This window comes from Urtica dioica, chromosome 12 (genome assembly GCF_054948205.1).
Source record: "Urtica dioica subsp. dioica isolate 48M chromosome 12, U.dioica_male_clone48M_v1_H2, whole genome shotgun sequence".
Lineage (NCBI taxonomy): Eukaryota > Viridiplantae > Streptophyta > Magnoliopsida > Rosales > Urticaceae > Urtica > Urtica dioica.
This window is the reverse complement of record NC_142767.1, coordinates 11063974-11081671: the sequence shown is the minus strand read 5'-3', so window position 1 is coordinate 11081671 and position 17698 is coordinate 11063974. Positions and strand designations below refer to the sequence as shown.

General features: G+C 39.1%; 2 protein-coding genes across 2 annotated transcripts; both read left to right on the top strand.

The window, feature by feature from the left end:
• Nucleotides 1-794: 794 nt before the first annotated feature.
• Nucleotides 795-9724, top strand: KTF1 (kow domain-containing transcription factor 1). The gene is made up of 17 exons (XM_089602330.1): nucleotides 795-1163; nucleotides 1857-2107; nucleotides 2201-2356; nucleotides 2458-2616; nucleotides 2697-2780; nucleotides 3522-3592; nucleotides 3672-4004; nucleotides 4146-4200; nucleotides 4272-4427; nucleotides 4523-4666; nucleotides 4767-4869; nucleotides 4946-5095; nucleotides 5270-5321; nucleotides 5403-5467; nucleotides 5588-5657; nucleotides 6594-6649; nucleotides 6742-9724. Exons 1-17 carry the CDS (start codon nucleotides 965-967, stop codon nucleotides 9228-9230), a joined length of 4593 nt encoding a protein of 1530 aa, XP_089458456.1. The 5' UTR covers nucleotides 795-964; the 3' UTR covers nucleotides 9231-9724.
• Nucleotides 9725-12433: 2709 nt separating this feature from the next.
• LOC149379096 (serine/threonine protein phosphatase 2A 57 kDa regulatory subunit B' beta isoform-like) lies at nucleotides 12434-16623 on the top strand. The gene is made up of 2 exons (XM_089603038.1): nucleotides 12434-13790; nucleotides 16068-16623. Exons 1-2 carry the CDS (start codon nucleotides 12675-12677, stop codon nucleotides 16392-16394), a joined length of 1443 nt encoding a protein of 480 aa, XP_089459164.1. The 5' UTR covers nucleotides 12434-12674; the 3' UTR covers nucleotides 16395-16623.
• Nucleotides 16624-17698: the final 1075 nt, after the last annotated feature.

The following is a 17698-nucleotide window of genomic DNA, read 5'->3' as shown; positions in this document are numbered from 1 at the left end:
ATAAATATTGTTTTTATAATAAAATTTTTCTAGGTAATACTATTAGCAGCAACAAAATCATATTTATGTTTTGAATTAAACTATTTATGTTAGATGTAATTAGTTAAAATTAAACTGATTCATAAAACACATAACTCACATATTAAATAAGTTAAGCATTTTATTGACGAAATAGTAACTGGTGTATGTTTAAACTAATTATGTATTGATTTAAATTTATAATAAGACATAAAATCATCATATTAAGATTATTATTAGGGTGTTCCGGCTAAACAGACAATTGAAACTAATAAGTTTATAAAAGTCGATGTTTGACTAAAATTTATTAAATAGTCAAAATTTACAAAATTATACTATCACTAAATGTCGATATTTTTTTTTATTATATAAAATTTATAACATATTAAAATATGGTTATTATTTTTTCCGGTTAACCCACGACAACGAGCGGCAAACAAACTCATAATAACTAAACCTCAATAGTTGAAACTATTACATAAAAAATGAGAATTGTAATTTTCTGTTTCGATTCCAATATAAAAACAAAATTTCGTTTTTGTTCTAGCCATTTTTTATTTATTATTCCTGTACTGATACTCATAATTTTTTTATAAAATTCATCCAAACAAAATAGCTAAAAATCCATATAGTACATTAGACAGTGAGGGAGAGAGGGCGATCAATTCGTGAGAAAAAAGCAGCAGCATAAACTTCGTGAACACCGTACGACAGTAGAGAGGAGGGATAAATTCGTAAATTCGTGAACTCGCATTTTCACGGCCATAGCACTGCTTGCCACTAAACAAACCCGCCTCTTCATTTTCCGTTTTCCAAAATTTTCACACTTAATAACAAGAAAAAAAGAAAAATCCAACATTTTCTCTCTTTCTCTACATCTCCGACGGTCTTGTTGTCCTAAAGAGCATTTTCGTCTTCAAGCTGCGAAAAACCCTAGAGCATTGCAATGGGGTTGAAAGGTGTCGCCAATAAGGGCAAAGGTAAAGCTGTTGCCGATACTGAGTCCTCCGGCGGCAAGAGGAAGCGAGCTTCCAATGGAAAGGATAATTCCACCGGTGGCCGGAGGAGGACGGACCGCCGAGTGCTGAGGTTCTTCGAAGACACTGCCGAGGAATCCGATAGCGACGGAAGCGATATCGGAGACGGTGAGAGATTCGCCTTATCGGTGTTCTGTTTGCATGTTGAGTATGGGTTAAGATTTGTAGGGTTTAAATATTGGATTCAGTGGTTTGATTTCTCTTTTGGCTGAGATGGTCAAAGGCTTTTCGAATGGTGTAAGAATCGCAAGGGCTTATTGTTGATCGTTTCTGTGATGCTAGTTTGTGGGTCGCTTTTCATTTCCCTCTTGATTCATGTGCCTGTTGTGAAAATGGTTATATGCTGGATTTCCTTATGCTGCGTTTTAAAATTGTAGGCTTCGGTGTGAATTCGTGTTTCCATTTTATGATCAGTGAAGAACGTAGAGAGCCTACAATGATGTGGCAAAATGTGGGTTTTAATGTTTAATCGTCTGTTTATTTTCTAATGAAAAATAATTGTTTAGTTATTATGAGTAAGCTATTCATAATATTTTGGCTAAATTGTTAAAAATATAATTCAAACGATTGGTTATGTGTGAGTTATATCTCTTGAGTGTGAATCTAGTCCGCTGTAAGTGTGAATCATGTTGTTTGAGGCAAATGGTTTCAGTTTGATAAAGCACCTTGTATACTCTTTGCAGTTGGTTATACAATTTGTATAAGATAGATATTTCCGGAAAATCAGTGTTAAAACTGCGTTCTCATTGTTCGTGAAAGTATACAGAGTCTTATGCTTTCCATTCGTATTATCGAGGACAGATTTCGTAGACAATGTGGCGGAACCGGGACCTAAAGTCACTAGTGAACCAGGAAAGTCGGCCAACACTCCATTTATTCCCAAGGAAGAGGTGATTGATGAGGAGGAGTTTGATAAAATTATGGAGGAAAGATACAATAATAGTTCTACATATTTTTCCTATGCTGAAGATTTTGAGAACAAAAGCTCTACTGGTGGTGGATTAGTTTTGCCTTCTGAAAAGGATCCAATCATCTGGAAAGTCAAGTGTGTGGTATGTTTTATTTGGTTTTAGTTCTCCCTGTCTCTCTCTCTCTCTCTCTCTCTCTCTCTCTCTCTCATCACGTTTGAATTTTGTTTGTTGCAGGCTGGGCGTGAGAAGCATTTAGCTTTTTGTCTTATGCAGAAGTTTGCTGACTTAAAATCGATAGGAACGAGTCTGCCAATAGTTTCTGCATTTACCATTGAACACGTGAAGGGTTTTCTATTTATTGAAGCTGACAAGCAGTCTGATATTAATGGGGTACTTCATTTGTTTGTTCATTTGAGATAGTTGATAGATTATCTGTGCGATTTAACTTTTTCTTTTGCCAAATAAAGTACTGATTCAGCCGATAATCATAGGCATGCTCTGGGATTGTTGGTTTATATGCTACTCGAGTAGTGGCAGTTTCATGGAATGAAGTATCTCGTTTGTTCTCCATCAGAACTGAGTACAATGTGGTATCTGTGGACATGTGGGTCCGTATGAAGAATGGAGTGTACAAGGGTGATCTGGGAAAGGTATTTGGTTTAATAATACACTTGAGTTGGCTTTAATTGGCTTTGCCCCTTATTTCCCTTACTGGAATATACAAATGCAGGTTGTGGCTGTCAATGAAACACGCAAAAGAGCAACAGTAAAGCTGATACCAAGAATCGATCTTCTAGAACTCACTGAAAAATTAGTACTGGCTACATGATCCTCTCTCCCCCTCTTTTCTATCATATCATACTAAACAAGTTTTCACATTTTAGTTTGCATTATACTTATAGTTGGTGGCTAGGATCAGTTACGAACGTAGGAGAATTTGGGTTAGTGAAGTACTGTGACACTTTATATCCACATCTTTTGTATTTCATTCCTTGAAGGCCTCTTGCTGTTTTAGAGAAAACTGAAGATTTATACGCTTATTTCTCTTATGTCTCTGAACAGTCATTTAAGTGGTGTAAGATTTACATCATATATGGAGTAATAAATTAAAATAAACACTTCTATATGTCTTTATCCGGGTACGATATGGTGCCAAAGCTCTCCCAATGCACTTTCGGTTCTACCTTTTTCAACAGGCTATTATAGAAAACAGACGTGTTTCGAACTTTGCTTATCGGTTAGCTATATGGTATATGTTTATGACTGTGACTTTCTGGCTCGGAACTTGATACGTAGGTGAGCGAGCTGGTCATAAAGTAGATCCTTGCTAATATTAGATTTAATTTGTTTTAAGACTGTTCGAAAGTTGTATTAGCGTCTTCTGCTCATAAAATTGATCTTTGTGTGTATTTTCTCTGATTTTTCATACATTAAAAGTATAGTTGAGTAGCACCCTGTCCTTCTATTAGTAGCTGTAATATGTTTAAATTATATATATATCAGTACAAGTTTAGAAGTTTCAGTTTGGGTTATAATATTAGTACTTGTTCTGCAGGGTAACGGACAGAATTCTAAGAAGAGAACGTCCGCTCCAGCAGCAAGATTGATCAGCGCGAGTGAACTTGAGTAATATACTAAACCCTAGGCTCTGTATTTCATTGTTTAGAGTATTGGAAATCTGATCTGGACAAACTTCTCTGTGTAGAGAGTTCCGCCCCCTCATTCAATCGAGACAGGATCGTGAGTCTGGGATGTTTTTCGAAGTTCTCAACGGTATGCTGATCAAAGATGGATTTTTATTCAAAAAAGTTGCCATAGATTCATTAAGCTGCTGGGGTGTTGTGCCATCGGAAGAGGAGCGTCTAAAGTTCGAGACTCCTCAAAACCATGAATCTGAAAATATGGAGTGGCTCTCTCAGCTCTATGGTGAGGAAAATAGAAGAGCCCCGCAAAAGGAAGTCTTGCCTGAAAAGGGAGAGAGCTCATCAGTGCCTACTTCAAAAAAGAGTTTTGAAGTGCATGATCTTGTGTGTTTTGGGTGAGTTATGGTGGACTTGCAGTGCAAACTTCCGTTTATGATTTGTTATGCTGCTCAAGTGTCTTGTTTTTGTTCTGTGCAGTGCAAACTTCCATTTATTACCATATATTGTTGTTGAAACTATTGTTATTTTCATTGCAGCCGCAAAGACTTTGGGATCATTGTAGGAATGGCGAAAGATGATTCTAGTTATAAGGTATTGGATCTGATGATGTTTGAAGACTTCCTTTTTATGGTCTCTCTGGTGACATTCATATCATAATTTAGATTCTGAAAGAGGGAGCGGAAGGTCCCACAATAGTGAATCATAAAGAGCGCGAGTTAAAGAATGGGCCTTCCAATATGAGATTCACAGCCTCAGATCAGAACATGAAGGCCATATGTGTTAATGATACTGTCAGGGTTGCAGAGGGATCATCTGAGGTATGGCAGTGGACATCATGCCATTTATAAATGCTGATAACTTTATATGTTTAGTTAGGCTTGTAGATTTAATCCCCATGTCTTTTACTTTGCAGGGTAAGCAGGGCATTGTTAAATTGATCTACAGGGGAGTCATTTTCTTATATGATGAGAATGAAGAAGAAAATGGTGGTTATTTCTGTTGCAAAGCTCGACTTTGCGTGAAAATCAAGAACTCCGCTGGATTATCCAAGGAAAAGGTTTGTTTGAAGTTTGAATTGGTGTTTTCTCTTGTTACTAATTTATATGAAAAGTAATATGCTCGTACGTGATTGTAAATAATTTTCATTTTTGGCTCAGGGTGGGGAATCAGATGGTATGGCGTTTGAAGAATTCCCTCCATCACCAAAATCCCCTTTATCGCCTGAAAAGACATTTCAACCGAGGGAGAGTAACCGTGACTGTATGTACCTGTGTACACCATATATATAAATAAATTTACAAGATCTAATTTTCTTTAATATGCATTTTGAATGCAGTCAATCAGGCTCCTGAGGGCAGTATATACTCTATTGGTCAAATGTTGAGAATTCGTGTGGGACCATTGAAGGGGTATCTATGCCGCGTATTAGCTATACGCCGTTCTGATATAACAGTCAAACTTGATTCTAAGCAAAAAGTTCTTACAGGTTTGGCAGTTATTATTCTTATTATAATTTGTTATTATTATTGCTGTTATTTTAGAGGAAATCATTATTCTTGCTGTTATCTGTTCAGTGTGATGATACTGATATTGCAGATTTTAAGTAATCTGCTCTTGCAGATCGCAGATAGTTAACACCTTAACTTGTTAAACATTGCAGTTAAAAGTGAGCACCTTGCTGAGGTTCAAAAGAAAAACCCTATCACGTCTAGGTAATCTATGTATTGTGTAATTATCCTGTCAATGTAATCATTTATCTAAATGGAATTTTGCCTTTCTTTCCTTTTCCAAAGTGATGATCCGGGATCTAGTACTTTCAAACCTTTTGATATGGTTGGAGGCGATGGAGGCTCCAACGGTGAGTCTGTTGACTCCATTGCTTTTCTTGTTGATTTTTTTTCCTTCTCATTTTTATTTCAGTTTGCTTTCTGATAGTGTTCTCACGAGCAGAATTGACAACCCTTGTTTCTTGATTTAGACTGGACGACTGGAGCAGGTACATCAGGTGCCACTGATGGGTGGAATGCTGGGGGTGTGTCCGGTGGAAGGTAGCATTTTCATTACCCTTCAATCATTTATGGAGTCTTGTCCTATTGACCTTGATTAAATAGTTTACTTATTTATTGCATATCACATGTAGAATTATTAGGCTAATTATGGTACCATTCTCAGAAATCTAGTTCTGTGTGTTTTTGGCCAACTTTTGAGTTTTAATTTTCTCTCTTATTTTGTCTGAATGCTCACCTGGGATGTCAGTTTTAGCTTTTAAATGAGATAGATGGTACTGAAAATGGCTTTAACATATCGTAAACAAAGAAAGTTTACACAATGTCTAACTTTTTCCCACTAAAAAATGCTTAAGAGTTTGTATCAACTGTCTTTTAGTCAATTGGTTTCAGAAAAAAATATCTAACATTTCAAAAGTAGTTTGATTTACAATTGAACTAATACAATTATTACCATAAATTTCTGTTATTTTGATTGAATCAATCCTCCAAATATCGTTTCTTTCTTGCCTTATTTTTACAATGATAAATTTAAAACGCAAGGTGAGGTGCAATAGTAATATTTTTTCTTCTTTTTTATATGAGGTAGTACTTCATCGATAATTTGGTAGCAATCAAATTCCCATTGTTTGCTCACTCTAATTGCACTTGTGACTGATTACATCATTTTTTTAAAGAACAGAGATTAATAAAGTGTGATTGTCATTTTGTGTGCATCCAATATAGTACTTTATTTCGCAGCACAGCTATCATTTATTATTTCTTCTGGGTATCAGTCGAGTTGAGTAGGGTAGTTTCATAGAAATGTTAAACACGGCCAGAAATGTATGAGGTGCATGCATATTAGACTAAAATATTGCTCATACCTTGCCGGTAGCAATATCTGTGTGGCTGAGTGGGTCGGTTTAATTTTTTTTGGTTGATCTTGATTGACACTTTACCATCTAATCTAATGGTGGAAAATTCATTTTATATTAGCTCATGGGGTAATGCCGCTGCAAAGCCTGCTGGTTCCAATGATGAAGCTAAAACAGGTATCTGTTGCAAATTTACATAATTAAGACTCATGTTAACATTACTTCTGGTGTGCCACCATTTAATCCTTGATTATTTTGTACTGATGCAGATGTGGATGATGGATGGGGTAGCAAAGTTACTACGAAGGAGAATACTGTATCTTGGGGTGCTCAAGGAGCAGATGCAGACAATGCCGGTGGCTGGTCAAAAAGTAGTGACGCTGCAGAGAAACCTACTGAAGGGAACTGGGCAGTGAAAAGCAGTGCATCTGAGAACGCTTGGGATAAAGGAAAAGATACAACAAACAATTTAGCCAGCGGTTGGGGGAGCGCACCTGCTGAAAAAAATAAGGATGATTCTTGGGGAAAGGTAAAAGAATCTTCAGGAAATGCTGCTGAAGAAACATGGGGGAAGGGTAAACCAGAAGATAATTCCAGTTCCTGGGGCAAGATCAGTGATGTTAAACCATCGGAGAACGCTTGGGATAAAGGAAGGAATACCACGGACAATTCAGCCGGTGGCTGGGGGGTTTCAACTGCTGAAAAAAAGGATGATGATTCTTGGGGAAAGGAAAAGATATCTTCGGTAAATACTGAGGAAACATGGGGAAAGGGTAAAGCAGTAGATGATTCCGGTTCTTGGGGCAATATCAGTAATGTTAAGCCATCGGAGAACGCCTGGGATAAAGGAAAGAATACCACGGACAATTCAGCCGGTGGCTGGGGGGTTTCAACTGCTGAAAAAAAGAAGGATGATTCTTGGGGAAAGGAAAAGGAATCTTCGGTAAATACTGAAGAAACATGGGGAAAGGGTAAAGCAGTAGATGATTCCGGTTCTTGGGGCAATATCAGTAATGTTAAACCATCAGAGAACGCCTGGGATAAAGGAAAGAATACCATGGACAATCCAACAAGTGGTTGGGGGAGCAAAACTACTGAGAAGAAGAAGGATGATACTTGGGGAAAGGAAAAAGAATCTTCGGTAAATACTGACGAAACATGGGGAAAGTGTAAACGAGTAGATGATTCCGGTTCCTGGGGCAAGGTCAGTCATGTTAAACCATCGGAGAACGCCTGGGGTAAAGGAAAAACCACGGACAATTCAGCGAGTGGCTGGGGGAGTGCAGCTACTCAAAATGTGAAGGATGATTCAACCAACGCTGCACGTCCACAGTCATCTTGGGACACTGGGAAGCAGAAACCGAGTGGCGATGCATCTTCTTGGGGTAAAGCGTCACATTCACAAGACGCTGGATGGGGAAAGGGGAGTGCTGGTAACTCTGGATCTGGAGGCAGTTGGAGTAATCAAGATTCTGCGTGGGGGAAGAAAAACTCCGAGCCTGGAGGCGGCGGCGGTGATGGTGATCAAGGCTCTGCTTGGGGCAAGAAAAGTTGGAACACTGAATCTGGAAATGGAGATCAAAATTCTAAATGGGGTGGTAAAAGTGATTGGAGCTCAGGAAGTTCTTTCAATGGTAATCAATCATTTCAAGGTGGTAATGATGACCAAGGTGAGTCGTTTAATGACAGACCAAGTGGCGGTGGCTGGAGAGGAGGGAGAGGTGGTTACCGAGGTCGAGGAGGCAATGATGGTCAGGGTGGAGAAGGCAGGGGATTCGGTGGCCGTGGCGATCGAGGAGGGTTTCGCGGCCGCGGTGATCGAGGTGGTTATGGTGGTCGAGACGGAGAGGGCCGAGGTTTTGGTGGTCGAGCCGATCGTGGAGGCTTCCGTGGCCGGGGTGACCGAGGAGGCTTTGGAGGCCGAGGTGGATCGGATACCGGTGGCTTCGGAGGTAGGGGCCGGGGAAGGGACGAAAGTGGTGGTTGGAACAATTCTGGAGGGAACGGCTCTCGGTGGAACTCGGGCAATAACAATTCTAGTGACGGTGGTGGTTGGAGCCAAGGAGGAGGTGGTGGTGGTGGTTGGAAAGGAAACAATGCAAACTCTGGAGGGGACGGCTCCAATGGAGGTTGGGGGAGCAATTCGAAGCCATCAGGCGGGTGGAAAGGTTCAGAAACAAGTGAGCAGCAAGGCGGTGGAAGCTGGGGAGGCTCCACCAAACCGGGTGGTTGGAGTAAAGGAAACAATGCAAACTCCGGAGAGGATGGAGGAGGTTGGGGGAGTAAATCGGGCGGCTGGAAAGGTTCAGAAACGACTGGACAGCAAGGCGGTGGAAGCTGGGGGGGGTCCACCAAACCGGGTGGTTGGAGCAACGGAAACAATGCAAACTCCGGAGGGGATGGAGGAGGTTGGGGGAGTAAATCGGGCGGCTGGAAAGGTTCAGAAACGACCGGACAGCAAGGCGGTGGAGGTTGGGGAGGCTCCACCAAACCGGGCGGCACCGGTGGAGGCTGGGGCGATAATGGAAAGTCGAATGGTGGCTCTGAAGGACAGAATTCACAAGGTGGTGGTTGGAACAAGGGCGGCGGTGGAGCTTGGGAGAATAGCACTGGAAGCTCATCAGGTGGTGGTTGGAACAAGACCGAAGCCGGGGGCTCGACTCAACCCACCGCTGGAGGCGGAGCCAGCGACCCATGGGGTAAATCGGCAGGCAAATCCTGGGGGAACAGCGGCGGTGGTGGAAACGGAGGATGGTAGCTACTGACTCTAGATAGCTTCTACTCTTTTGTTTTTTTGTTTTAAATGGAACTGGGAATTGCAAGTCATTTTTGGGAGCCTAAATAAGTTCGTTCTGGTGTAGGTTTCCTATAAGGTAAACTGTAGCCTTGTCTTGAGCTATCCACTAGATTTAAGATACAGCTACTTATGGATATTACATATATATGGCGTTTTGTATATAGTCGTGTGTGAATTTCTGTTACTGTGCGTCTGCTTTTCGTTGTGTATGAAGTTTGTTCTGTGCAATGGAGATGGTTATGAGGTTAATGCTCTTGCTGTTATAGCTAAGAGCATGTGTTTTGCCTGTGAACTAAAATATGTTATTTATATAAACTATTTTTGCTCAAATGAAGTACAATAGGGTGTTTCTTTGCATATCCTATATGATAAATGAAGTCCGATAAATATATAAGCCATGTATTTTTTCCTCCCGAGTTCAGAGGTGTGTAACTAATTTTTTATTATTATTTGAAGTTTACTGTCACGAAGCTATCGAGAAATACAAGGGATAGCTATAAGCATAACCTCCAAGGAGAATCCATTATATTTGAACACAATAAGATCAGGTAAAATAAGAGTTCTCTCTCTAAACCATGGAGATCTCATGTATATGGCTCCAAAAACTAAACACATCATGAAAAAAAAAGGTTGGACATTCATTGATTTGTTACACAACATTAATGAATAAAAAACTACCAACTAATTCGAATATATAAAGAGAGTACTTACTAAATGCTCGTAGTTCCAGAATCCGTTACAACCTTTTGGTATAACTCATATAAAAAGCTAGTTCTTAGGGAGGTGATGCTTAAGAGGTTATAAGCTCAGCTCATACTTTATGTGAGACTCCCACATGTCAATCGCATAAATTTAAGAGTCAATTGGCATCATATCATACCATCACAAATTGCACTCCCAAATATTTACTCAACTCAGCATTTATTGTCTTCTTCTTCTTCTTTCTTTTTTCTTTTTTTTTTTTTTTTTTTTTTTTTTTTCAAGTATTCAAAGACTTTCTAATTATCGTGAAAATGATGATTCGACTCGTCTGTTGAATGCGGTCCAACTCTTCCCCATCGGTATAGATGTGAAGAGCCATTCTTCTCGTACCACCGTTGCCTCATATTTGATCTCGTATTACCGAAAACATGTATATACAATTTTTTGGTGCCAAATACTAAATAGGACCATAACTCATTGATAAATTGTCACAAAGCACATCAAAATTAATGCGTAAAAGGTCTAGCTTATTCCAATTATATAGTCTGAATGTGTAAGAATATTAAACACGCATATAGAGGAAGTATTATCTTTTGTACTCTTTCTTTTTTTAGGACGAGTATAAATGAGTGTATTTTAGTTGTATTGGAAGAAAGAGAGACTCATTTCCAACAAAATATGAATGTTGTGATTTGATGTCGGGGTTTCATATGCAAATATGTATTTGGTGGAGTCGAATATTATCTACAAAAAAGCCACCAATAGCCTTCGTGACAACCCAGTCGTGCTCAATGATTCATTTTTCTCCCCACTCCATACGATAAAAGGATGTCAAAATGAAAGAATGCGTAAGTAACATTTCCAACAACACGTACATCAAGCTCCATCAAAATATAATTTTGTGCACAAAGAAATGTGTTGCTTTGTTTTTATCATAGATAATAAGCTCAAATAGCATCTTTGGTTTCAGATTGTTCGGATGTGCACTTTGATATTGCATGAGCACACCTTTTAACCCCGAGGTTAAGATGTGGGCATCACATATTTTGATGAAAAAGTAACAATTCGACTCTAGCCCCGTGATATCCCTCAAACCTTTTTCGCTAGAGTCGTGCTGCTGTAAAATTGTACGATGCGTTTTTCATAATTATCTCTACAATTTGTCTAAGCCCAATCATCCAATAAGTCTAACATGCGTTCACTTATATTTTTACTCATGTAGTGGATGGTCATATGCTCTAAACCTACACTTTGGTTCATGCAAATGTTAGTTCATATCTACGTGTTGTATTATTAAACTTATATAACCGATTTTGTTAATACAACTTCAAATATCAATAGTTCATGAAGTATGTTCACACATACTTCCTTAGGCCTTGAGCATTCTTAATCATATTAATAAAATGTGGTTAAAACACATGTTTAGGTGTTGATTGATGCAAAAAATCTAACTAATTTTTATAGACATTTTATTCCCTTCAATAGGAGTACTACTTACCTCGTCAACGATTTGTCAATTCTATTCATATACATTTAGATTATATCGAAGTAATGTCATTTCAATAATGCAATCTTTGCTAACAAATGTTGCATCAAGCTTGCTCCACAATCCTTCTATAAGTGCTTTATTATGATATTCATGAATCCTCCCCAAACATCGAGACGGTGGGCATGATGGCGTGAGCTTGACGATGGGATAGTTGTATTGCAATTGTGAGGAGCGAATGTAGTTGACAACACTAGCGTTAGTTGATGTGTGGATTTTATGGAGTGCCCATGATAGCCGGGAGATTAAAGTGATATTGTTCCAATTGGTGCAAAAGATGGAGGAAAACCTTGAAGTTGAGTCATCGACTTTGTACTTAAACGTATATTTATAAATTAAACTATGAATTTTCAATTGTTGACATATAAACAACTTTTATTGCTGTAAATTTTATTTATTGATTGGCGAAAGAGCCGATATTCAATATACAACTCTTTTACAAAATTCTTAATATTGGTTATTTCCTTTCTATGTTTTTGGTTTTTTTTATAAAAAAGAAATTTCAGTTAATCATATTTCGGCCGAGTGATTGTAATATGTCAATTAAATTAATAATATTCAATTAATTAATTTTAATCCCAATAGTAGATTGAAAGATCCATATCCAATTATAAGCAACAATCTTAGAGACGTGTGATATTATATAGTCATTAAGTTTTAAGGTAATGTAGGAAAACAAAAATAAAATAAAAAAACAAATTGTCACACAACCAAGGTCCTCATTATTTCCTCAACCAAAGAAAACAGAGAGAGAATAATAATCCCATCAACATCTTTCTCATTCTAGTTATCAATCTCTCTCATTTCTTTCTTTGCCACAATTATTCCCATCATTCATCATCATCCAAATCCAAAATCCTATCCCATCCCCCACACACCCAGACAGACAGATTATAATAATTATTGTAATAGCAATAATAATAATAATAATAAATTAATAATAATAATAAGCATCCTCATTTAAGAAAAAAAAAACTTCCAATCTCATTTACTCGTTTCCCAAACACCCCCGTTCCTCCCCCACGCTCCTCCTTCGCTCACGGATCAATATCAAATGTAACTCTCTCTCTCTCTCACTCTAAACTTGCATCATAATCCCCGCCCTCTCTCTCTCTCTCTTTATTCTCTCTTGATTGGGTTGATTGCATTTGGGAATCATGCTGAACAAATTCATGAAACGCGGGCACCGCAAATCCAAGTCGGAATCCACGGAGTCAGTGTACGGCCACCCCGTCACCGTCAACCACGCGTCCCGCGGCGGCGCCGAGCCCCCCCCGGGATCAGCCGAGTCGCAGTCGCCGCCGTCCACCCCCGGCGCGGTGGAGATCCTCCCGTTCCTCCGCGACGTCGGCGCCGGCGACCGGCCCGCCCTGTTCCTCCGCAAGCTCCGAGTGTGCTGGTTCCGGTGCGACTTCTCCGACACCCTGAAGGGCGTCCGCGAGAAGGAGATCAAGCGGCAGACCCTCCTGGAGCTGGTGGATTTCATCCAGTCCGGCTCCTGCAAGCTCAGCGAGGCAATGCAGGAGGAGCTCGTCGCCATGGTCTCCGTCAACGTCTTCCGCTGCCTCCCCCCGCCGGCGACCCACGACGCCGCCTCCGCCGGCGCCGACGACGACGACGAGCCCTCCCTGGAGCCCGCCTGGCCCCACCTCCAGATCGTGTACGAGCTCCTCCTGCGGTACCTGGTGTCCTCGGAGACCGACACCAAGGTGGCGAAGCGGTACATCGACCACGTGTTCGTCCTGAAGCTCCTGGACCTCTTCGACTCCGAGGACCCCCGCGAGCGCGAGTACCTCAAGACCATCCTCCACCGCATCTACGGAAAGTTCATGGTCCACCGCCCCTTTGTGCGCAAGGCCATCAACAACATCTTCTACGGATTCATCTTCGAGACGGAGCGGCACAGCGGGATCGCGGAGCTCCTCGAGATCCTGGGCAGCATCGTCAACGGCTTCGCTCTGCCCATGAAGGAGGAGCACAAGCTGTTCCTCTCCCGCGCCCTCATTCCGCTCCACAAGCCCAAGTCCGTCTCCGCTTACCACCACCCTCTGTCCTACTGCGTCACCCAGTTCGTCGAGAAGGACTACAAGCTCGCCGACATGGTCGTCCGCGGCCTCTTGAAGTACTGGCCCATCACCAACTGCCAGAAGGAGATTCTCTTCCTCGGGGAGCTCGAAGAGGTCTTGGAAGGTACTCAGCCCCCCGAGTTCCACCGAATCATGGTTCCGCTTTTCAGACAGATCGCCAGATGCCTTAACAGCCCCCATTTTCAGGTTCCATCACCAACCTCTCTTTTCTGCATATGCATACATACTCTTTGAACAATCTTCAATCTTTTATCTGCTTATAACTCAGAAATCGTCCGGTTTCTTTTTTCTTTTCTTTTTTTCTTTACTTGTGATCATGCTTCCACACACTTCATGTTCCATCTGCCACAGTGTAAATTTGCGTAAAACTAGCCCGAGTTTGACTAGATCTCCAAATCAATTAAGGAAGGAATGTAGCACAATGCTTGTAGCTTGAAAAAAAAAAAAAAACTGTATTGAGTCTAGAGAAATGAGGGGTTTTCAAGGAAAAGAGGTATTCTTGTTCGAGCTCCATTTTATTCTTGCTATAATAGGAATCGTTGTAGTTTGTGTGCCGTATGCGTATTCCGTTCCCACACTTTGGTATGTTATTAGGGCAGTTTGATGCTTAGGCATACAATCTTGATTTGTTTCAACTTTCAACTTTCTTAGGGAGGCTTGTAATATTATGGTACTGTAAATTTGTACATCTGCTTTGACTCGTAGCAATCACATGTATTATCATGTTTTATTTTACTTGTACGATACATTGGTTCTACACCCTCCCACTCTGTGAAACTACTAAGGCGGTTTGTTACATCGTCGTGGTATCTTTGTATGAACTTTCTTAGATGGGATGTAATCAAAAGTCCTCCACAAGCTTCATGTTTTTTTTTTTTTTTAACTAATATTTTATCCATGAGGCGCTGGCATTATCCACAAGCTTCGAATTAGTTAAGGACTAGTAGAATAAGTGAGTTGGAGGGAGAAACAGGTTTTGGTGTTGTGGAATTCACCATAAAGGAGTTGTAGTCTCAGAAGGGAAGATAGATGAAGAAAAAGCAAATACTATGTCTTAGGTGATTTAGGTAAGTACCTGAAATTTCCACCATTTTGTTGCTTCTGAGACACCTACTCTCAATGTATACCCACACCAATAGTGGACAAACATTTAAAAAATAACTTACAACTGAAGTAAGATAATGTAAACCCGTTCTTTGCCTTTTATTTGATTAATTACATTTTACCAACTAACTTTTTAGATTATTATAAGTTAGTTTGGCAAACTATAGGATGTTTGGTTATTTGTTGAAATTCGGTTGATAATTGTTCTGTTTTTTAAAAAAAAATTGTTATTCGGTCGATAATTATGGATATTTTTCTAATTTCCTTGGATCATTTAGTGCTCTACTAAGCTTAATTCATTTCCTTGGATCATGCAGACACCGCCTAATCTAATTCGTTTTTCTTTCTTGGAAATCATAATTTTTAAATAGAATATAATGTCAAGTTAATTGTCTTATATTTTTTTCTTCCTCTTATGGTCTCCATGTCGACAGCAAACAGTACTTGCATTTAGCCATTGACATAATCACTCAATTCTTATTGTCTAAACTAGTCGGTCATGTAAAGTCTTCCATGTACATTGCCGCAGGGTTCTTGAAATGGTGCATTCTCTGGTGATATTAATGAAAACAAGTGTCCCAAAGTTCTTCAATGAGCACATAATATATAGCCAAACAATGTTAGTAATTGAATGTGTCCCGTTTCATTCCAACCCGACTTTAATGTTTGGTGGTGACTTTTGTCATGTGTTAGGTCATTGAATTGAATTTTATAGTTTGTCTAGTTTTATTTTATTTTAGTTTTTTAGTCTTTTTTCTTTCCCTTATTGTTGATTCCATTGCATCTGATAATTCTGTGTCAGATACGATTGTCAGACTTGTGTGAGTTTAGTTCAGCGTATTTCAAAAAGTATCTCAAGTCCTTTCTCTGTAATATTCAATTGTGTGATTTACTCTGCAAACTCCATCATGTTAAGCTTCTGCTTTCTAGCCATATGTACTTGAAAACATAATCACTACATATTGTTTACTCTTTTTTTTTTTTTTGGTGAAATCTATATTGATTTTTTATTTTTCGTGAAATTTCGAAGGTGCCCTGACAAATTTTTCAGAAATATAACAAGATTCACGAATACTGGCTACACAAAACTTAAGGAATTCTCTTAGTTCTTGTATTGAAAAATCTACTGAACCGAGTTTGACTCGATATCATAATGTATGTTGTAAACAAATAGACACATTGAATAACCATCTTCTTTCCATGTCATACGTCATCTTTCCTTGTATCTTATTATCACGGTTGAAAAGTAGCGTGACTTGCCATTTGATATTGAATTCTTAACTGTCTTAGTTTTTTTTTCCGAGGTCTTGATCTCAACGCTTGAAAGTCCCGGAAATGATGTTTTTGAACTAATGACAGGTCGCAGAACGAACCCTTTACTTCTGGAATAACGAGCACATCGTGGGCTTGATCGCACAGAACCGGAATGTGATACTTCCGTTGATATTCGAAGCGTTAGAGAAGAACATTCGGGGGCATTGGAACCAGGCGGTGAACGGGCTGACCGCGAATGTCCAACGCATGTTCCAAGAAATGGACGCCGAGTTGTTTGAGGAGTGTGAGAGGCAACACACCGAGAAACAGAACCAAGCCAGAGATTTGAAAGAGCAGAGAGAGTTAACGTGGAAAAGATTAGAAGCCGTGGCCGCGCAGGCTCACCGAGATGATATGGTATTGGTTAACTGATTTTTTTTTTTGGGTAGTGATTATTATTGATATTTGTTTTCCACTTTGGTGGCTATTCTTTATGTCCATTTTTTTGGGTTAAATCTTTATAAAGGCTGCATCTGACATAATATAGGAAGGAATATATATATATAAAATATATATAATCTATATATATGTTGCTTTGTAACGAGGAAGTTGAATTGTCCTTTTTGCTGATTATAAATAGTTAAGGAAATTCATTTATTTTTTTCTTTCCTGTTTTCAAATGTTCAGAATAGATCTCTAGTACTGGCGTTCGTTTCTCATTGTCCCTGCACACTGCCATATATATATATATATACACACACACACACACACACACATATATATATATATATATATATATATATATATATATATAATTGATAACTGTAGCAGTGGCCCTTTTTAAATTTTTATTCATCATAAGAAGCTGTAAAGATTGTGTTATTGACACCTGGCGAATATTGATCGGTTGTGTAAATTTTAGTTCATATTTTCATTGTGCGTTTTTAGTATTTCGTTGCCAATCGATTTAGGGTCTTCCAGCGAGAAAGGTGTTTTTTATATATTTTTTCCCTGGATTCTTACATTCACACATAGTGTGTAATTTGATTTTATTGAACATATAAGCAAAAATTACTAAATATTTCTATAAATTTCAATAACAAAGAGATTTCGTTATTATTAGGGTGAAATGGTCTTTTTCTCACACATGGTTTTGTTTTTCTTCCCATCATGACATAACCTAATAAGCTGGGGTTCAAAATTTTGTTTGCTGATTTTACGTCGATGGTCTCAGAAATCAGAAATTACGGCGATCGATAAAATTACAATAAAAGTAGTACAAAAAAATAATGAAAAAATATGTTAGGAACGTCGGTCGCGGAACCCAACGATCTGCGAAAACCCCGACCCTTTGCCCGTCACATATTTTCCAGCGAGCCCCCTGGCCAATGATATCCTTGTCCCACATAAAGGATTTCCACAAAAAGGACGCGATTTTTTTAATTGGGCATCGAGAAGAGAGGGGAGATGATTTTCACACATATTTCGCTATTATTGAGAATTAAATTTTTGCCTTCACACAAAAGAATATCTCATAGGAAGGAGGTAGTGTCACTCACACTAGGTCCTTGGGGAGAGAAAAGGTTTTTTTGCATAGAAAAAGGCATATCATATTGTTATAATCATATAGGAAAACAATTATATGTCAACAATCACATCTAATTTGTAGACATGTATGTCTATAATTACAATATTTGTAGACATGTATGTCTATAATTACAATATTTGTAGACATA

What these genes read in the sequence shown, in the direction of transcription:
- LOC149379096 (XM_089603038.1), top strand. Translation starts at nt 12,675, where the DNA reads ATGCTGAACAAATTCATGAAACGCGGGCACCGCAAATCCAAGTCGGAA. An exon ending in TTAACAGCCCCCATTTTCAG is followed by an intron (nt 13,791 to 16,067) that starts GTTCCATCACCA and finishes AACTAATGACAG; the next exon opens with GTCGCAGAACGAACCCTTTA.
- KTF1 (XM_089602330.1), top strand. Translation starts at nt 965, where the DNA reads ATGGGGTTGAAAGGTGTCGCCAATAAGGGCAAAGGTAAAGCTGTTGCC. An exon ending in CGGAAGCGATATCGGAGACG is followed by an intron (nt 1,164 to 1,856) that starts GTGAGAGATTCG and finishes TATCGAGGACAG; the next exon opens with ATTTCGTAGACAATGTGGCG. An exon ending in AAAAACCCTATCACGTCTAG is followed by an intron (nt 5,322 to 5,402) that starts GTAATCTATGTA and finishes CCTTTTCCAAAG; the next exon opens with TGATGATCCGGGATCTAGTA.